This window comes from Corythoichthys intestinalis, chromosome 5, assembly GCF_030265065.1.
Source record: "Corythoichthys intestinalis isolate RoL2023-P3 chromosome 5, ASM3026506v1, whole genome shotgun sequence".
Lineage (NCBI taxonomy): Eukaryota > Metazoa > Chordata > Actinopteri > Syngnathiformes > Syngnathidae > Corythoichthys > Corythoichthys intestinalis.
Genome location: NC_080399.1, coordinates 48703967 through 48722909, shown reverse-complemented (window position 1 = coordinate 48722909; position 18943 = coordinate 48703967). Strand labels below are relative to the sequence as shown.

The 18943-nt window shown below is 38.8% G+C and overlaps 2 protein-coding genes across 3 annotated transcripts in view; one reads left to right on the top strand and one right to left on the bottom strand.

The window, feature by feature from the left end:
* Positions 1–2773, top strand: part of fanci (FA complementation group I) — a 25865-nt gene extending 23092 nt beyond the window's left edge. The window contains exons 31-37 of the mRNA XM_057837211.1: positions 953–1137; positions 1275–1331; positions 1401–1460; positions 1537–1596; positions 2124–2219; positions 2288–2389; positions 2468–2773. Coding sequence (XP_057693194.1) covers positions 953–1137; positions 1275–1331; positions 1401–1460; positions 1537–1596; positions 2124–2219; positions 2288–2389; positions 2468–2527 — 620 coding nt within the window. The 3' untranslated portion in view covers positions 2528–2773. The remainder of the gene's footprint in view (positions 1–952; positions 1138–1274; positions 1332–1400; positions 1461–1536; positions 1597–2123; positions 2220–2287; positions 2390–2467) is intronic.
* On the bottom strand, positions 612–18943 carry polg (polymerase (DNA directed), gamma). Of its 2 annotated transcripts, none has more exons than XM_057837213.1 (23): positions 18747–18943; positions 17585–18195; positions 15728–15878; positions 15450–15617; positions 15221–15367; positions 15061–15140; positions 14809–14991; positions 11994–12136; positions 11778–11904; positions 11476–11700; positions 10598–10706; positions 9087–9152; positions 8828–8953; positions 8599–8759; positions 5498–5551; positions 5287–5404; positions 4972–5107; positions 4527–4773; positions 4326–4448; positions 4067–4235; positions 3299–3507; positions 3059–3219; positions 612–2666 (listed from the first exon to the last, which is right to left on the bottom strand). In XM_057837213.1, the coding sequence occupies exons 2-23, from the start codon at positions 18166–18168 to the stop codon at positions 2602–2604; spliced, it is 3552 nt and encodes a 1183-aa protein (XP_057693196.1). In that variant the 5' UTR covers positions 18169–18195; positions 18747–18943; the 3' UTR covers positions 612–2601. The 2 variants fall into 2 exon arrangements, with proteins under 2 accessions (XP_057693196.1, XP_057693195.1); XM_057837212.1 differs by having other exon boundaries at positions 1873–2666; positions 15683–15878.

Below are 18943 nucleotides of genomic sequence, written 5' to 3'. Positions count from 1 at the left end.
AAACAAACTAAAGACGGGAATTGAAAAGCAAACAACTGCAGTAGGTGTAGGGTATGGAAAGGATTCAAATTGTTGAATATGCTATACAGAAACCTGTGTCGGCTTCGCTGAATGTAAACGAATGTGGCGCTTAGGTCTCATACGAGAAATATATTTAACAAACTTTTCTAGCGTTTTCTCGTTGTGTAAATGCATTTATAATGATCATAAAAATATGTAGACTATTTAAACATTGAGAAAACTTGTTTTTTTCTGCCAACTCGAAAGAATAAATGTCAAATCCTCTATCCGCCTGTTAGAACAGACACACAAATCTAAGAGATATAAATGTTTATTGAATATTCATATTGAATATTCAATATTGTTAAACTGGGAGAATCCGTTACAAAAGGCAGGCTTTCATTTTTTATCATTATGCATATGTGCACATGCAGGCATCGTCACAAATGTGATCACACAAAACGCAACCACGCATCGCATCCCCGCATTTCCTCCTTCTCATGAGTCCTCACAAATAAAACATAGAATTTCGTTTTTTTTTTTTTTTCCCTCGGGCTCGTGCCTACAAATAAAACAAAATTCCAGGTTTTTTTCGGGCTCAGGCCTGCAAATCAAGTTAATTGATCGGCGGGCCGGGTCGGGCTGGATTTTTTTTAGGCCCGATCTAAATTCTAGCGTCATGTAATGTTAGCATACTGTACATTTATTCAGCATGTGTTCTCTATTGTATTTTTATTTTTAAATTGCCTTTCAAGATGACATGTCTGTTCTTGGTGCTGGATTCTATCAAATAAATTTTCCCCCAAAAAATTGCGACTTATACTCGGGTGCGACTTATGTTTTTTTCCTTTTCATTGCGCATTTTTGGGCTGGTGCGGCTTATACTCAGATGCGATTTATAGTCTGAAAAATACAGTACTTATTGGGGCTTTGTTATATTGCCGCAACATAGAAGAGACTACACAGCCCGCAGGCCAGCAGGATCCGATTGAGAAAGCAGTTACACTCCAGCTTGGAACCCTCGTGACTGCACTCAATGAGTTGGTCCAGACCGCACTGCTGCTCGGAACAAGCACCATCACATTGCTAAGAGTGCTGAGTCGCACGTACTCCATCCTCACCACCCTAGTTAAATATGTGTGTATCAGTCTCATTCTTATTAGCTGTAATTGAGGCATTGAAATGTTCATTCCAAGGGAAAGTTAACCATTTGGTAGTTTAATTTTAAATGTACTTGACTCCATTTGAAAAATTCATTTTGTTTGCATTTTCAGTACATTCAAGTTTGTGCCAGTCAGATTGGTGTATTACCTTCACGCTTTGAGAAGCTGGTAAGTCTTAGTATGAGTTTTGTGCGTTAAATAATGTTTAAAGTTTATTTTTGTATGCGCCAACTATAGGTCAAACTATCCGGCTCCCATCTTACTCCACAATGCTACCATTTCATCACATATGTTCAGGTACAAGTACAGGTTCAGTCCATGCACAGTTTAATAGTTCATCTAGTTTGTAAATGTCACATTCATTCTTCTGCAGGGTGGTGAGTCAAGTGGCGCACCCAAGAAGAAAAAGAATGAAGTTAACACAGCTGCCACTGTAAACACCCACCTTTTCTTCTTTTTTCTCTTATAAAGATGCGTGGAATGTATTTGATCGGCAGGAACAATAATATATTAATTTCACCAATTTGCTTATCATTTAAAAGTATTACTTAAAGCAATAAAAATAGCAATTTTGTTACTATTTTAGAAATTTGAATTCAAACTTTTGAACAAATTGGCATATAATTTTTGAGGTTGATCGATGTTTTGCGTTCCAATCGAAATATTGATCCTGATCGATGTGTCAAAACGCCCTTACTATAGATTGCGTCTGGGGCAATTAGTTCAACGTTCCATAGGTGACATGAAAATACGTAGCCGAGTCAGAATTAACAAATTCAGCACACAATTGAAAAGTCATCTATTAATATGCTTCATCTACTCAATATCATGATGCATTTGATAACACATTTGCTTTTAATTAACAGAAATAATCTTAATAAACTGTACAAAGTATATTTTTCAAAAGTAAGTGTGAAGTGACTTGGTACTTTTCATGCATATTTTTCACTTTCTGGACAGGCTAAACTTCTGCGTCAAACAAAGGCAATTCCAAACTTGATCTTCAGCATTGAACAGTATGAGAAATATCTCATAACCCTCTCTAAGAAATCAAAGGTATGTGAGTGCAGGAAAAAACAATGTATTTTTAAAGCATCAACATTTACCATATCTTCATTGTGAAGGTAAATCTGATGCAATACATGAAACTGAGCACATCAAGAGATTTCCGCATCAATGCTGCTACTTTGGATGCAGCTCTGCAGGAACAGGACAACACTGTGGAGGTGTGTGTCTCGTCATCTTCACACATTTGGGATCAATCTGTTCCGGGTCACTTTGAATGTCTGTTTCTGTTCATTTAGGCTGAGTCACAAGCTGTAGAAGAGACTCAAGAACCCAAACAAAAGAAGCGAAAACGATAAGCTGCTCCTACAGGTTACACAGGTCCATTTTGCATGTTGTTGAGCTTCTGGGCACTTCTTGCCTGGTCAATGTTCTATTTTCCTTTATTAAGGGAGCCTCTTGTGATATCAACTATTTGGTAGATGTCCAAGGCTTCACCTGAAAGCACATCTTGTTTATTATCAATGTAACAAACCCTGTATTAAACATGTTTTGTATTTGTTAACACAAAGTTGAAGGTAACTGATATTAAAAACAATATACTGTATCATTTGTGTTATGTAATCAATTTGCATTTCTGCAAGTTGTATTAATGATTCATCTAAATAGCATTATCAATGAGTTGTGCATTCTATGCCTGAACAAATGCTGTTGGTGAAATAGTTTATTAATCATGCTTCCAGTCATTTTTTTGGGGGGGGTGGGGGGCGTATTTGGTAATTCTGACTAATTCAAGTGCATAACATGCACTCTTCTAGAATGTCTGACAGTTTTCAGAATTTACTGCTAAAAGTAACATTTGTTAGAAAATAATTTGGTTTTAGGCTCACCAGGAGGAAGGCCATATTTTCGTTCCACACCCGTGGGGTTGGAGGGGGTCACGCAGTCCATGGTGACCTCTTTTCTCAGACAGGTGTCAATGTCAACTGCACTGAAGAAAGCGACCGACTGCGGAAGATCCTGCATGCCTAATGCATGCGCAAACATACTCCTGCAGGTCACAACAGCTCATTGAGTACTGCCAAACCCAAATTGGAAAAAAATGATTTCCCTCCCATGTGATAACAGACCTTGTAAGAAGGTTGGTGACCTGCAATGCCAGCGCTGCCCGATATCGGTCCTCGCTGCGCACAAGGTATCGTACCTCGTCATGGATGCTGATGCAGAAGCGGCCGTCGATGTCGTGTTCCTCAAAGAGCCACCTCATTGCCACGAGCATTAGATGAAGGTAATCCACTGCAGAGCTCTGGACCACCCAGTTCACTCTGCTGGTGATGAACTAACAAGGAAAATGAGGCATGAACCCAATATTGTACAAAAACAGTAACTTATTACTCGAAGGTTGCCTAATGTGAAATTCAATTATTTTAAACAGCACAAGGTGGCTGATAATGAGTGTTACCTGGTTCAAGCTCTGCAAATATGTTTGAAATCTGTGATGGTGTAACCCTGCCTTATTCATGTGCAAACCCACTTAATGCATCCCACACACCCACTCTGAGCAAAGAATTTAAATGTAAACATTATTCAAATTAAATTCAGTAGGTGAAACACACCTATTTCATTATTTACTCGATGGATACTTAGCTAATTTCTACTTTTAGTAGCTTCTGTTGCCGTTTTTTTTTTTAAACAGATTCACTGTATATATTTCTAAGTACATACTTTAAATACATTTGCTACCACTGATATCTAATGAGTCCATTTCGTGTCAATTATAGTGACTTTTTTTCTAATTGTATAAAAAAACTTATCCACAATATTTGAACTTAATGACAAACCTCCATAGTTTTACACCACTGTAAGTTTCTTTGGTGTTGCCCCATTCCTTCACTCACCTCATCTTTTACAACCTTGGGCTCCAGAGCTCTGCTAATCCTACAGCCCAGTACAGGTGTAGCTGGCTGAGGTGAATGTGCGATGCTCTCCAGTTTGTTGAACATGTCCGACTCAGTCCCTCCAAACCACATTCGTTTGCCAACCAAATCCCATTTCCTCCGTCGTGAGCTAACAGGTTAAATTAAAAGGACAAAAAGAAAAAGCAGTCACCATCAAGGTCCACAAATCTAATTGTTTGAACATCAGCATTCTTCTGACCTCTGTGAGGCCAGTCTACTGATCTTCCGTAACTCCTGGAGCGATACACTTCCATCTTCCTCCCTCTCTACTTCTATTCCCAGCTCAGTGACTAACCATTCACCTTCGTCTGACAGTTTGTATCTGACCAAAATAAGTAACATAACTTGTGTAATATTTTGATTAATATTTTGCCTTGAGCAAAAATTTTAATGCAAGTACCTGCGTAGCCCCTTCGTCAAAGCATACATCTGTCTGGCCTTACTGGCAGCGTCTGTCTGACTTAGGCGATGATTGAACTGCATCAGCAGCCTTTCTGCAAAGGGTTGTCCTGCGCCGTAGATGCGGCCGTAGTTAAACACTTTGGCATGCTCCCTGCTGATGCCCACGGCATCGGCTGTACGGCTGTGTAGGTCGGTCCCCTGGCTCTTCTTTCCTTGAAGCGTCATCCAGCCGAATGCTGTACAACCTGAACCGCACAGGTCACTTTGAATTAGGCAAAGATGTTTCTTATCTGTTGATTAATTCAACAGCTTATGTCTAACAGCTACAACAAGCAGACTTATCCTTTCATAACATTGGCAGGGAATTGTATATTCTACATTATATCACAGGTGTCAAAGTCGTTTTTTTTTTTTTTTTTTTTTTTTTTAATGATGAAACTCACCATGCATGCCAGCAAAGTGAGCCTCTCCGAGCACAGCTGCAATCCACAGCTCTTGAGAGTCCACATCGGCTCCAACAAGGTGATAACCTGGTGGTGCTTGAACCATCGCCTTCAGCTCACTGCCCACTCTGTCCCTCTAAGCAAGCAAAACAATACTGACTGTGTTCAGAATTATTCACTCATTCAAAAACTCCCAAATATCAAAAGTAATTTTTACGCATTTGACAATACAGCGACATTTGTCGAATTAAAATCAGTTTCAAACACTATTTCAGTGTTCAATTATAGGTATTGTACGTTGTGTGTGTTTCTTACACGTGCATTACTGGCAGTAAGCCATGTTGGCTCCACAGCCCTTCGCGTGACAGTTCCAGCTGTGACAACCTGTGGTAATATAGCGCCGTACTGCCCCTCATCATCAAACCCCTGGTGCCTTTAAAAACCACACATATTATTATATACATTATTGATATTTCCACAACTTTTTGTGGTTAATACAGATAATATGCATATGTAGCAGACAAACCTGCTTACGAAACGAGGAAGCTCTCCTTTCCGCAGCCAAAGCACCATCTGAGAGCTATGAGAGAACCATCAAATATTTTTTTAGGTCAGATTTAGGCACGTTCTTTGTAATACGTGAAGGGAATAGGTACCGTTCTCGCACACACCATATAATTGTTTGCATTAGTCTAACACATTCATTATAGTAAAGCATCTAACTATAGTTTAGGCAGATTTCCCTCCATGCCCTTTGACACAGTAAAGTGAATCACCTTATCAGCCCTGTCGGGGCTCATGAGGGGGAATGAAAAAGATGGTAACGTTTCTCGTAGGCACCGTCTAACTGTTTGCATTACTCTAACACACGTAATACAATCAATCAGGGAGTAGTATCATTTCTCATATGTACTGTAGGATTGTTTGTATTACTCTAACACACCTAATATAAAATAAATAGCACTTACACCATAGTTTAATGAAAAGAAGCAGAATAGATACACAACGCCATCTTAATACAGAAAAAGCCCAACGTGTGTGTCACGAGCAAGATTGACGCACCAACTCTCGCAATCAGTTCTCCTGGCCACTCCAAGGACAAAGAGCAGGGCGCTCTGTCCTAAAACAAGTAGCATTGGCTGCCCAACCAGGATATAAAGTTGATAACGGGCGCTTAGGACGTCAAGATCGGCGTCGGTCGCTGTGGCAACCACGTCCCAGCCACGAAGGATGACGCATGAACCTAACCGCTCAAAACCGGCCACAGAGGGATGATCCCAAGGCAACACCCAGCCAAACCTTCGGCCCGGCCCACTCCACCGCAGCTTTCAAAAAGACTGGACACTGAGATAACAAACTGTTCACTGCTCGGAAACATTTCTATGTTTGTTTTGGAGCCAGCATTTTTCCAGCGTCGTCTGTTCTGCCTTTTTTTTTTTTGACCATTGTCGATGAATAAATTGTCAACCTGTTTTCGGTGAGCCGTCCTCAAACTTTTGGAACATGGAGTCAGTACAAAGGGTTAACATGGGAGTGAACACGCGGAATGTTAGCCCCCACCGGTTGGCTTGCGGGAGCGGTGCCAGTGGAGCGGCACTTCGTTCAGCTGGCAGTGTTTCCGCGGTTTGGGGGGGGGGGGGGGGGCAAATTCGTTCATACGGAACGTAAGTTTCAGTACGTTTTGAGCAACTCAAACAGGAAGCTAAAATCCACAATCAACTTATCTATTTTGAAGTGTGTCCAAATCTATGCTTTTCTGTGATTCCTCCACAGGGTTTATGCGGGTCATTAAAAAACATTAAATGTCATTAAATGGATTTTTCAAAATTCAGGCCTTAAAAAGGCATTCAACTAAATGTTTGATGCATTGAAAATAATGTAAACCTGACAAAAAAAACAACAATCTTTTTTTACGTTAGTAGAGTTGTCTGATATTATCTGGTAGCAGAGACAAGGGAACATAAGAGAAGATCATTACGGGATAAGAGCCCTATAATTTTGCCGAAAAACGCATTTTAAAATGATATCTGATTGACATCGGTTTTTCATTATCGGTCTTGGGCCAATATGCATGTTGCCTTCAAAGTGAATGTAGAAGCCTTTGTGCAAGGGCTGGTCACAGCTTAGCACAGCATTTATGCTTATTGACTATTAGATGTCTCTAAACTAAAATGCTTGGGATTTGTTATGTCAGCAGACCATTCATGGTGAAAAATTAAATGAACAATAAATGATTGAAAAAAAATGAATTACAAACTCACTACATACTAGTAGTACCTTATTCACTGTGCTGAAGCTGTGTGACTTTTTTGTTATTTTGAGCCAGAAGCACTGTGTGAGCCATATGTGATATGGCAGTGCCTTATCGGCACTTTGCACTTGTTCGGAAAAAAAAAAAACGATGTTTGCGCCATTTTGATTTCTATAATAAATATAGTGGTGAAATATAGGGACTTTTTCCCCATAACATCTTTTGAAGTTGTTCTCTTATTTTAAACAGAATGCTCATTGGAAATCCTTGAAGTTGTTACATTTATTATTATTAAAGTATCCTGTAGGGAATTACAGTACAATTAGCCATAATATGTTCAGTCCAAGACCGATATTGGTATCAGATTTTTGGAAGTGGACAATCCCGGGATATAGGTTTTGGGTTAAAAGGTCATTATAGGACAGCTCTGTTTACAATTTGTGTGTGTGGAACTATCTGCAGTTGGGCATGGGCATTAATGACATTTGCTGATACCTGTAGAAGCCCTGCTGTAGTCTCTCTATTCGACACTAAGCTCACTGGCCACTTCCTGTTTAAAGTTACTATTCATTGGTGGTCAAATGTACTCTTGGTCTTATAATGTCAAAATATGAACCACAGGATTAGTAGGACAATTTAAATAACAATTTTATTCTAAACCCAGAATCCATTGGTTGATATACTGTACCGCTTGTAAATTTATAGTTCAGCTCCTTGTCTGATAAGGAAGTTCTGCATAACTGTCTCAACCGTTGATCAATCAGACGTACATCTAAAGATTAGAAGTCAAATTAAGCTCATCTGTAAAATTTACAATGCATTTTAGGTTCATCTTGAAATTTAACCCAAGTTAAATATCTCTAACGTTTTCCCACGTAGTGTATACTCTTCGATATGGTACAGGATTGGGAAAACTCACTAAATCATTAAAGGAGCTTGCGTAGCAAATGCGACAACGAAAATACAAATCAAAAGTGTCAGACCAAGCTGTTAATAAACATGAAAGTTTAAAGTAAAACCAAACTATTTTTTTTCCGGTTTTCAGGCTGTTTGCTGGATCACAAAAAATAAACAGATGGCAGCCCCACAAAAAGTGTGGAGAGTTTGTCAAACTTGAAAATAAATCCCTGTATATACACCTTCAGTCAGATCTTTATATCTTGATATCATGGATTTTTCCCGAGCCCACATACCACCAATATGTTGATCACGTAATCTTGCTGACTTGTATTATGAATGTCGTACTATTTCAGTTTTACCATGAGTTTGTTTTTTTTGTTTTTTTTAAATCTATCTTGAAATCCAATACTCTGTACTAATTGCTAGACAAACATCTCCAATTGTGATAGCTTTACCATGAAAAATAGAAATGGTACCTTATGCGTTTCTGAGCGTTCCTCCAGAAGGACATCATTTTATTAATCTCTAAAGCACGCGTAGCATTGGTCCCACCCCTTCCAGCTCTGAGAGTACCATCCTCCATCTTTGATAAGAAGTCTTTTGAAAAGGGACTTCCAACGTTATTTTGATTACCATCCTGAAACAGACGTAGTCTCATTGGTGTGCTTCACAATACAAGTAACGGAAAAAGGACTGCCACCTTACCTTATGTGGTAATTTGAAAAACCAACACCCCGGTATGTTTATATCGTTGTAAGGACCAATTCCTTGGTGATAGTGGCAGTGACTGTCCTCTGGGACGGGTTGGGATTTGCGGGAAATATGTTGCTTCTGTACAAATTAGAAGAAATGCAAGAGAGAGAGAAAAAAAAGCTAGCAGGTATACACGGTAACAATACTATGCTGTTTAGGATAGGACGGGGTTATACATTAGTACAAGCGTAATAGAATGAAAAACAATTACCCCATTTTTTTCTGCTTTGTCTCCATGTTCTTCTGTTAGTCGCTCCAGTGAGCCATACTCCTCCACCTGGTGAAAAATGCCATGAGAATATCTATATATGGCGGAAAACAGACAAGACTGCAAAAGCAGTTTCTGCTCTTGCAACCCTCTATAAAATAAACTGCTGTATTTTAAGCCAAAAGAACTGTTGTGTTTGATAGAACAATATGTCTATATGCTGCCATAGCAGATTCATGGCGCATTAAGCCCCCAAACTATTTTTGTCCCTTTTACCCTGGAAATCCCCATTTACAGACGTCACGCACCCGCTTTTGTTTCAACCCAGCCATAAAAAGAAATTATTCAAAATGTCTGTGATTTTTAGCTTAGAATCATTAATTGATGTCTCATACTTCATTAAAAAAAAAAAACGACTTAAAAAAAAATTTTCACTCGCATATTTAAAAAAAAATTTTTTTTTTTTTTTTTAAATTACGTCACAATGAAAAAAAATGGTGTCTGTAAAAAAGTCACGGATATCTACCTCCTAAGTATTGCTTAATTGTATATTTTTTGTTACTGTCGCATTTTCACCGATATGTTAAATAATCGATCCAAACAAAGAAAAATGTTTAAAAAGTTTAAAAGGGTAAATATATAAAAAAGAAAATCTCGACCACTCCTTGATGTCTGCGATTTCTGCATCGCGACCCTTGCTATATTACCATGTTTCACCCACAAAATCCCCCCAAAATGCAGCTCTGGCCATTCACAGCTGTGTTTTGACACTTGGTGAAACATGCTACATAGAATTTTTGGATCGAAAAGAGGTAAGTACGCGATAATATCTCCTTAAAATCGTGGCGTCTTTAATTCTGCTCTCACCTCCAGTTAGGGTTTTGCTGTTTAATTTTTTTTTTTTTTATTTTTTTTTCAAAATGCCCTCCTGTTCAAATTTTTTCTTCCCCAGAAAATTGAGATTTTAAGCTTTCCAATGATGTATCACACATGCATATCGGACAATTTCAAAATTTGGCCAAATTGGGGGTCTCAGAGCGGAACTTCAAGTCACCTGAGTGTTTTCCGCCATATATATATATATATATATATATATATATATATATAATATATATATACAGTATGTGTATATTGTTCTGTTTAGTAAACTTTTTTGGAGCATCCGCTTGATTGGTTTTTGAAAGTGGAATTGATTATACAATCAGCACCATGCGCTTATGTTGCACACATCGGATTCCTATTGCATTTCCAAAACAATGCATGCTACGGTAATTGAAGTCTGTAATAGGTGTGAATGCAAGTGTGAATGGCTGTTTCATCTCCTGTGTGCCCTGTGACTGGCTGGTGAGCAGTCAAGAGCTTAGTTAAGAGTTTCAAGCCCAACTTCAGATGGAAAAGTTTCCAGCTTACCTTCAAATAATAATGAGTATTATGAATTGGGTGAATAATTTAGAAGTTGTTTACGTACTTTCTTGCCCACAACATTGGAGTGACATGACATTCTGCTTAGGTACCTTCACCCAAACATCGCTGTCTGTCCACATAAGGTCATCAGATGGTGAACAGTCAGGCCCATCCTTGCTGTTCTGCCCACAGTAATCTCTGTAAATGCGCTCTATCTCTCTGTGGAGGACAAGTTTAAACAAATTCTATGCAGGCTTTATTCATTCGGTATACACCGTGTTCGAATGTTTGTAGCAAGCTGATATCATGCACTTCTTTCATTTAAAAAAATGGCCTAAAGCGGAGAGGTACTAATTCACAATAACAGTGTCGCCAACTTGGTCAATATAGCTTGCGACTTTTCTGACTGCTGTACCAACTAGGTACATTTTCTTTTTTTGTAGTAAACCACTGCATATGCACATGTATAGATTTAAATAATACTCTTTATATACTGTATGCTTAATGTGTCACATTTTAGAAACAGGGAGTAGCAATCTCCAGATGGCTTTTCTCAGTGCTGAGAATGCTCCTAATATAAGTGGATGACCAACAAAAAGGGGAGGTAATTGCATAAGGCTCAGTGCAATGCCAGTGTGACCATCTTCAAAACGTACCATTTGAGGAATGAATTCACTTGCAAACGCAATTGCAATCCAAGTACACAGATAACACACTTCAAAAAGCGCATACTTCCATTTCCATCAATCTTATGCATTAAATACAGTTCAAAATATTAAATTTAATAAAATAAATTTGGATCCCTTTTTAAATTGGCCTAAACTACATTAATAACTCTTATGAAGAATCTGTCCATATGTACTGTACTGCAATTGCAAAAAAAAAAAAAAACAACAACATACCAGATGATTTATTGTTATTACGGTAGGTATTTTGCCTCAGTTTGAGAGTGGTCTTATATTTTATGTTACTAAGTCCCAAAAAATACCTGTGAGGACAAATAGCTGACCCACTGTTCCGCCCCTCGGAGTCCAGGTTATCCTTGCGTCCTGGAACTAGATACCCCCAGCCATGTTTCTCTGTGTAATGCAGAGGAAATCCATCCCACGTCAGACCCATTAGTTTCGGAGTCAATCTCATCTGAAGACTTATAAGACTTGCTCCAGGTGACCAGCAGTCTGCTGACATCTTCTCACATAGCTTACGATACCACCTGAAGACACAGTACACAATGAGGAAAAACTGGATGTGAAAGTGAAAGTAAAGTTGTGACCAGTGTTACGATCAGACCCAGGGTGTCCAGGCAGATGTTGCTTTCTTTTCGGAAGTAGATTCACTGTTTCTTTCAGTTTATCCATAGCCAGCCTGCCGGGAAAAGGAACCGCTGCAGTGTCTTCTTCAGATGGTGGACCTGCATCTTTTATCACAAGTGAAATTGTGACGTTAAGGATTTTGGAACTGGGGACCGCAAACATTTCACTACCACACTCTTAAGATATACAGTACCTTCCATCCAGTCTTCTGAAGGAGCAATAGTTTGGGAAACAACTGCTTTTTCTGGCTGCTTCTTTTTTCTGGCTGGCATTTTTTTCAGCTTGAAGTCCTGCACGTCCCATTCAAGATCCCAAAGCCAAGGATCCTCTTTGAATCTAAGAAAAACACAATACATTCACAACAGTATTAGGAAAATTGGTTATTAAAGGCTTTCTACAGGTATCAGTAAATATCATTTAATGCCTTTCAATGCCACATTAAACTAATTTAATGCCCAATTACGGATAGTTTCACACACACATTGTAAGCAGAGTTGTCCGATAATGACATTTTAACCAAGACAATATCAGGATATCAGTTATAACTCCAACAATCCGATACTGATATCAAACCTATAGTGATATATGTGATCGTGGACTTAACATATTATGGCTAATTGTATTGTGATACCCCACTGGATGCTTTAATAATGTTAAATGTAAGAAATTCAAGGTTTTCCAATAAACATTCTGTGAAGTTATGGAAAAAGTGGCAATATTGCACCACTATATTGTTAAAATCCAAATAGTACAAACATCAGGTTTTTGGATCAGGTGCAAGTGCCAATAAGGCATTGCAACATCACATATGGCTCACACACTGCTTTTGGCTCAAAATAACAAAGGCACACAGCTTCAGTACAATGAATAAGGTAGGTAATGAGTTTATAATTCATTTTCCCCAAAAATGTATTGATCCTTTTTTGTGTACATTTTTTCAATTTTTGCACAATGCATGCAAATGGGCTGCTAACATAACAAATCTCAAGCATCTTAGTTTGGAGACCTCTAATGGTCAAGAAGCATAACTGCTGTGCTAAGCTGTGACCAGCCCTTGTACAAAGGCAGAAATAAGGCTTCTACATTCACTTTGAAGGCAACGCGCATATTTGCCCAAAACCGATGTCGATATTATTTGATATTAGAGGTGTGCAAAATTTCCGATTCTTAGATTATTCGCGATTCGGCCGTGGAAGATTCGAGAACGATTCACAAACATCCAAATTCCGATTATTGAAATATGCCAAGTAAAGCGGAAGTACAACACACTCAGCGCGCCGCGTGGTCTTCGGGACGCAATGAGGAACGAAGCGAGAGTAGCTAAACATCATGCTTCTCATTACCCGGCCCCTCGGGTAATGCCAATGCTCACCTCATGACTCTAGCTCAACTCATGCCACGAGATAAAAAAAAAAAACACAACAACATACCTGACTGCTGCCGCAAAGCTGCTACAAAGTACATCCACATAATGTTATGGTAGATATCATTTATATAGGACTAGATGCAATATAGATTCGGTAGCGTTAGCAGGACATCTACAAAAAGCTAGATGCGGGCGTTAGTAAACAGCCACCATCGTAGAGCAGTACACTTCCCTGCAAGGCTGTTGTAGCGAACCTTCCAAGAAAACCTAATTAACTTTTTATCTAAAATACTCCTAAATCGGTAAAATATTGACTTGAATCTATCTTTAAAATAGTTTAAAAACTTTCACATGTTGAAAGTAGGCAAAAGGGAAATTAAGGAATAACGGGAGCAATTTTAACAACTTTAACGGTTGATTCACAACATTAAATTAAATTGAATGTAGTTTAAAGCTGCTGATACAGAATGGGGACTGGAGTTTTTTTATTTACTGTTATTTTTGTATATTTGTTTACTGCTACATGTTAACTTGATACTGAAATAGTAGTTTGGTTTAGCCTGAGAGTATTTTTTAACAATTTTGGAACTAATGTACAAAACATTAAAAAAAAAAAAAAAAAAAAAAAAATTTTTTTTAAAGGAGGGGGGTGCATCAATAATCGTTTTATAATCGAATCGGAGCCTCTGAATCGTAATCGAATCGTTAGGTGCCCAAAGATTCCCAGCTCTATTTGATATCACTTTAAAATGCTTTCATCGGCCAATAATATTAGACAGCTCTAATAAATTATGTTAAAAAAGTTTTTTTAACCATCAAGTTTGCATAATTTTTAATGCCTCAAACATTTAGCTTACTGCTTTTCAAGGCCTGAATTTTGATAAAATCCATTTAATGACTTTTTATACTTTTTAATGGCCCGCATCAACCTTGTATGACATCTAGGTTGGTGGTTTGCACCATTCCAGAGGTACAATATTCTCATTATGAGAGGATTTTGTCTGATGTTTACATTGTCATTGAGGTTGTGTAAAATTTTGAGGAAAATGCTACATTATGGAAAACATTGGAACTTTAAAAAAAAGCAAAGTGAACATTGAATATTTTCCAGATGCACTGTATGTCCCAATGCAAATTTTGTACAGATGCGTTTAAAAATATTTAAATATTGTGGAAACAAAATTTATTCTGTAGTTAATTTATTAAAAAAAGTAACTAAGACACTATGCAGAGTAAATTAGGTTCCATCATGGTAGTATTGTCGTACTGATGCTGTTTACATTATAAAAGCACAGTGAACAAAATCCTGAAATTCACCAAGAAATCAATACATTTTAAAACTACGCATGAAACACTAAACTATCTTAAATTTACATTAAAAATGGCATTTTGAAATATATTTTACTATGTGTTCAATGTTTTTCCTCAAATCAATGAACTCTATGGTACACACATTTATTGAGATGCATCTGTGTGACATTCAGCAGGTATTTAGTGTAAAATACCGGGTCGATTCTTTACCCAATTTACAGATAGGAAAAAGCCAAGGTCTCGTGAACTTTGTACAAGAATCAGGTTCATTAAAGGATTATACAGTCTTAGAAAAATGTTGGAAAGAAATCGGGGGTTTTTTTTGTCTTACCTCTCATTCTCTAGAAGCTGGCATGCATCATCAGCTAAAGTCATGAGAGATTTCTTCATCTCCCTCTGGAGCTCTTCATAAATGTCCTGGGAATCCTCCAGGTATCGCCCCCAATTCTGATTGACGGGAAGGTAGCTTACACCCATCTCCAGCATTCCCGCAAATGTGACTGGATGGGGACATCTTTGAAAATACAAATTAGTTGTTGCGATCCAGCAATAACAACAATTTGAAAGAAATAATTATTCTGACCTTTCCATGAAGAGAGGTAGCTGTTCTAAGAATATTTGATGGGTGGCCAGAACATCTGAGGCGCAGTAGCGCATTAACTCCTGTAGATGCCAGCAAAGGCAAAGTTAATAAACTGATCGCTGGATAGAATAATTATAATACATGGGAAAGACGGGCTGACCTGGAAGTGGTTCCTGACATCCATCATGGTGCCCTTTACAAAGGTCTCTCTAATCTCTTTCTGCAGTGGTGGCCCTCCCACATATAGGGCATGGACATCAGCTAAATTGTTGAGACTGCTTATATTCGCCCAATCCCAAAAGCCAATCTACACACAAAAGCATTAAATTGTGAAGGTCTTCATAAATATGTTGCTAAAAAAAAAAAAACTAGTACCAAAAATCACAAACCTTTGGACCATCTCTTTTCTGTCTCACTTTTTTCATGTGCTGGCTGACTTCCTGAAGGCCCACCTTCTTCCCCAGTTTATTCGCCATCCATAGTGTACGTTGGAAGCCAGTCAGGCCCGAGATAGCCATGTGAAGACTCATTGTGTCCATGAAGCGCACTTTCGACCCCTTGAAGAAGATAAATGTGTATCGATCAAATGTAAAAACACAAGCACAGAATCCATCACACACACCTTGAGCAAATATTGCTCCTTTATGTGAGATCTGTCAAAACTGACATTATGGCCCACAATGAGCCGTTCCTTCCACTGTCCTCCCGGTGGGCGAACCGAGTTCAATGGTGTCTCCAGTGGGATGAGGTCAGCCAGGATGAGATGGTTTGACCAGGAGTAGCGCTCTTCGATCAGACGTTTGCTACACCAAGAGTACCTTGCAATGGACACACAAAAACTTGCATGACATGAATTTAGCAGAACATACCCACGTCCAGTGGAATTTTGACTTCATAGTGCAAATGAGCATTTTTGGTTATTGAAAAAAAAATCTACGAAAAAAAGACCTGGCATTTATAAGAAAAGTGACTATTTTTGGTTGTTTAAATACAACTTCATAAAGACCAGGCGTCTTCATACTGTACATGGACAACACATTTTGGGTTATGTACTAGTAGGTCACATGCAAGCAGGAAACTTACTTATATAACATATTGGCATCCAAGTGTGGCCTACATTAGTGGTCCCCAACTTTTGTTGCACCATGGACCAGTGTGATGTGTGCCTTAACACCATTTACCATTCTTTAATGGACTGGCAATGTGTGGCAGAAAAATACAGCAAATGTATAATAACATGACGAGGCTAAAACAAACGTTAAGTGATCTTTATTCAGGAGTCACACAGGGTGTCCAAACTGTCCATAGCACACAAACCAACAGAAAAATGACGTTAGAAAACACAGGAACAGAAACTAGAAAAGGAAGAACATTAAAAAGGTACAAACTATCTGTGCACAACAAACAGGCTTTTACGCCAATGGCCCCACATGTTTGACCTACTGTACATCTATATGCTGAATCAACCTTTTATTATCAGCGGCCTCTGCTAAAATTTGACGGCAAATATCCTTGGTAGCAGGCATAATAAGTTATTCTCCAATCGCGAAATCTCCTGAATCTTGGCTTTAGCAATACGGTTCTCCAAGAGGTATGATGCTCTCAGTGCATACGCTTTTGTTGATGTTGTGGCCCTCTGTAATTGTTTTTGTCCTTCGTGCTTGCTCTTTATGCTTTCAAGAAAATTAAAAGGCGAATCTATATTTCTAGGGTGCTTATAGTAGTCTCTGTGTGCTGAAGCAGCTTTGAAGGCTAAATTGCCTCGTTTACTAGCTTTTGGCCACATATCATGCAGAATGGAGGATGCACAGGAGAGTCCCCTCTTGCGACAAACCCATATTTTGGGTGGGATTCTTGGTATTGTCTATTAAAAAAAGTTTTTGTTTTCTTCTATGTTGTAGAAGAATAGAGCCTCTTCTCGCTCGTAAGGTGGCCTTTTTTCCTTGAAAAGCTGGTCATAGACGTCTGTTTTTCAGTGCTCCGCTAGCGTGTGGACGAGTTATCTCAAAAACAAATGCGCCTACATCATTATCAAGGACAAGCACACATAGATTAAAAAAAAAAAAAAAAAGTTACTAGCTCCAGTGGATTTCTATGACAACATCCTATCCAGTTTTTATTATTATATCTATACAGTAGGCAGGCAGATTCGTGTGTCAAGAAGCACAGGCCAGAATGTGGTCGTTAAAAAAATTATTATTTCTGTGCGGCCCAGTACCACATGAGCCACAGACCGGTACTGGTCCCCGGCCCGGTGGTTGGGGACCCCTGGTCAACATGACCAAAAATTTGGTGTCCACATATATGGACGCCAGGTCTCAGTTAGAATTTATATATAATAATTATTATATTTTTGGTATTTGTATTATTTACATTTTTAAAAATGAATAACATTGAATAGATACAAATACACTAGTTATGACACCACTGACACAATAATTTCCTTTTCCATTGTACATAAATGAATGCTTAATGAAGGGTTAAACTTGAACAGAACAAGATGAACTGCAGTCAATTTTCTTACCAATGTGATGGAGACAAAGCCACTGCCAATGTCGGACACTGTCCCTCTGCCATGCACACCTCCACATCGAACACGAGTGCCGTCTCATCCGGAAAGTCAACCCTGCGACTCTCCCCATTGGCCTCGTAGCGGGTCCAGCCAACTTGCCATGTCCACTCCTGAGGCATGGGAGGAAGTTCTGCTTGTTGCAGCTCGGCCGCAGCTTCCAGGTAGGGAAGACTCTGCTTTTGAGCCAAAACCCGGAAGTGCTCGTCAATATTGTCCCCGTACATTTTAGGAAGCTTCAGCTCAACTTCTTGCAACAGCGATGTTTCTTTCCCCCAGAGCTGATGCTTCTGCAAGTGCCTCACACCACGTTCCACATGTTCTTCTCTATATAAGGGCTCTAACCCCCGAAAGATCTGCTCGTGGAGATTTCTTGACAGCATCTGGATGTTAAGGGGGTTCAGACGGGTCTCTGCGGTGTCATCCCCCTGAACTGATTGGGTCTCTGTGGAGCAGAAGGAGCGGGGCCATATCCTTTTATTGAAGATGACAGACCTGTGCAAGGGACAGCGGACCACTTTGAACGTCGCATGCAGCATCACCACATCTGTAGGGCTTTCCGCATCCTGTAAAAGCATCCATAACTGCATTATTGTATATTTGACTTCATCACAAAGTGAAAATACAATGCCTAAAATGGTAACCCTGTATAATCTTAAATATGGCCTTGTATTATTTAATTTTAACATGATTTTTCATCATCTTTTATCATGTCAATTAAGTTTGTGAGACAATTTGCAGACTTTCTACCACTGGAGAAGTTGAATACATCTGAGTTTAGCCAACTTTAGCAGCTTTGCATATCATGAATGCAACTGTGAGAATGCAGCCTTATCTCTTGCTTTCCTGAGATGAGTGGGCGGATGTTCAGAGGAAAGTGAGCAGGTATTTGAGTATTATTAGTGTGTGGCATTACAACATCGTTTCAAATCTGCAGTGTGGTTCGATTTTCAAAAGATAATTCAATCAAATCACAAACCACAAAGATGACAAACTTCATCTAGGCTTCATCTTGACCTGCCTTTGTTCATAAAACATTTGGGGGGGGGTTAGTAACAAACAATTAGCCAATAAATGTCTACAGCAAAACTAGGTTACCTAATTTCTCGCAACTTACCTATGAAGTCAACTCATGACGGGTCAATGTTCAACCCTCGTTTGTGAGCTGACAAGCTGTTTACTTCAAATGCAGCTTTGTTTCATGACATGACTGCGATTAAAAGTTAAATTAATGCATTGCATATTTGTGCATACGAACATCCACGTGATAAAAATGAATTGTAGGTCGCTTCTGCTACTTCGGCATGCTTTTTC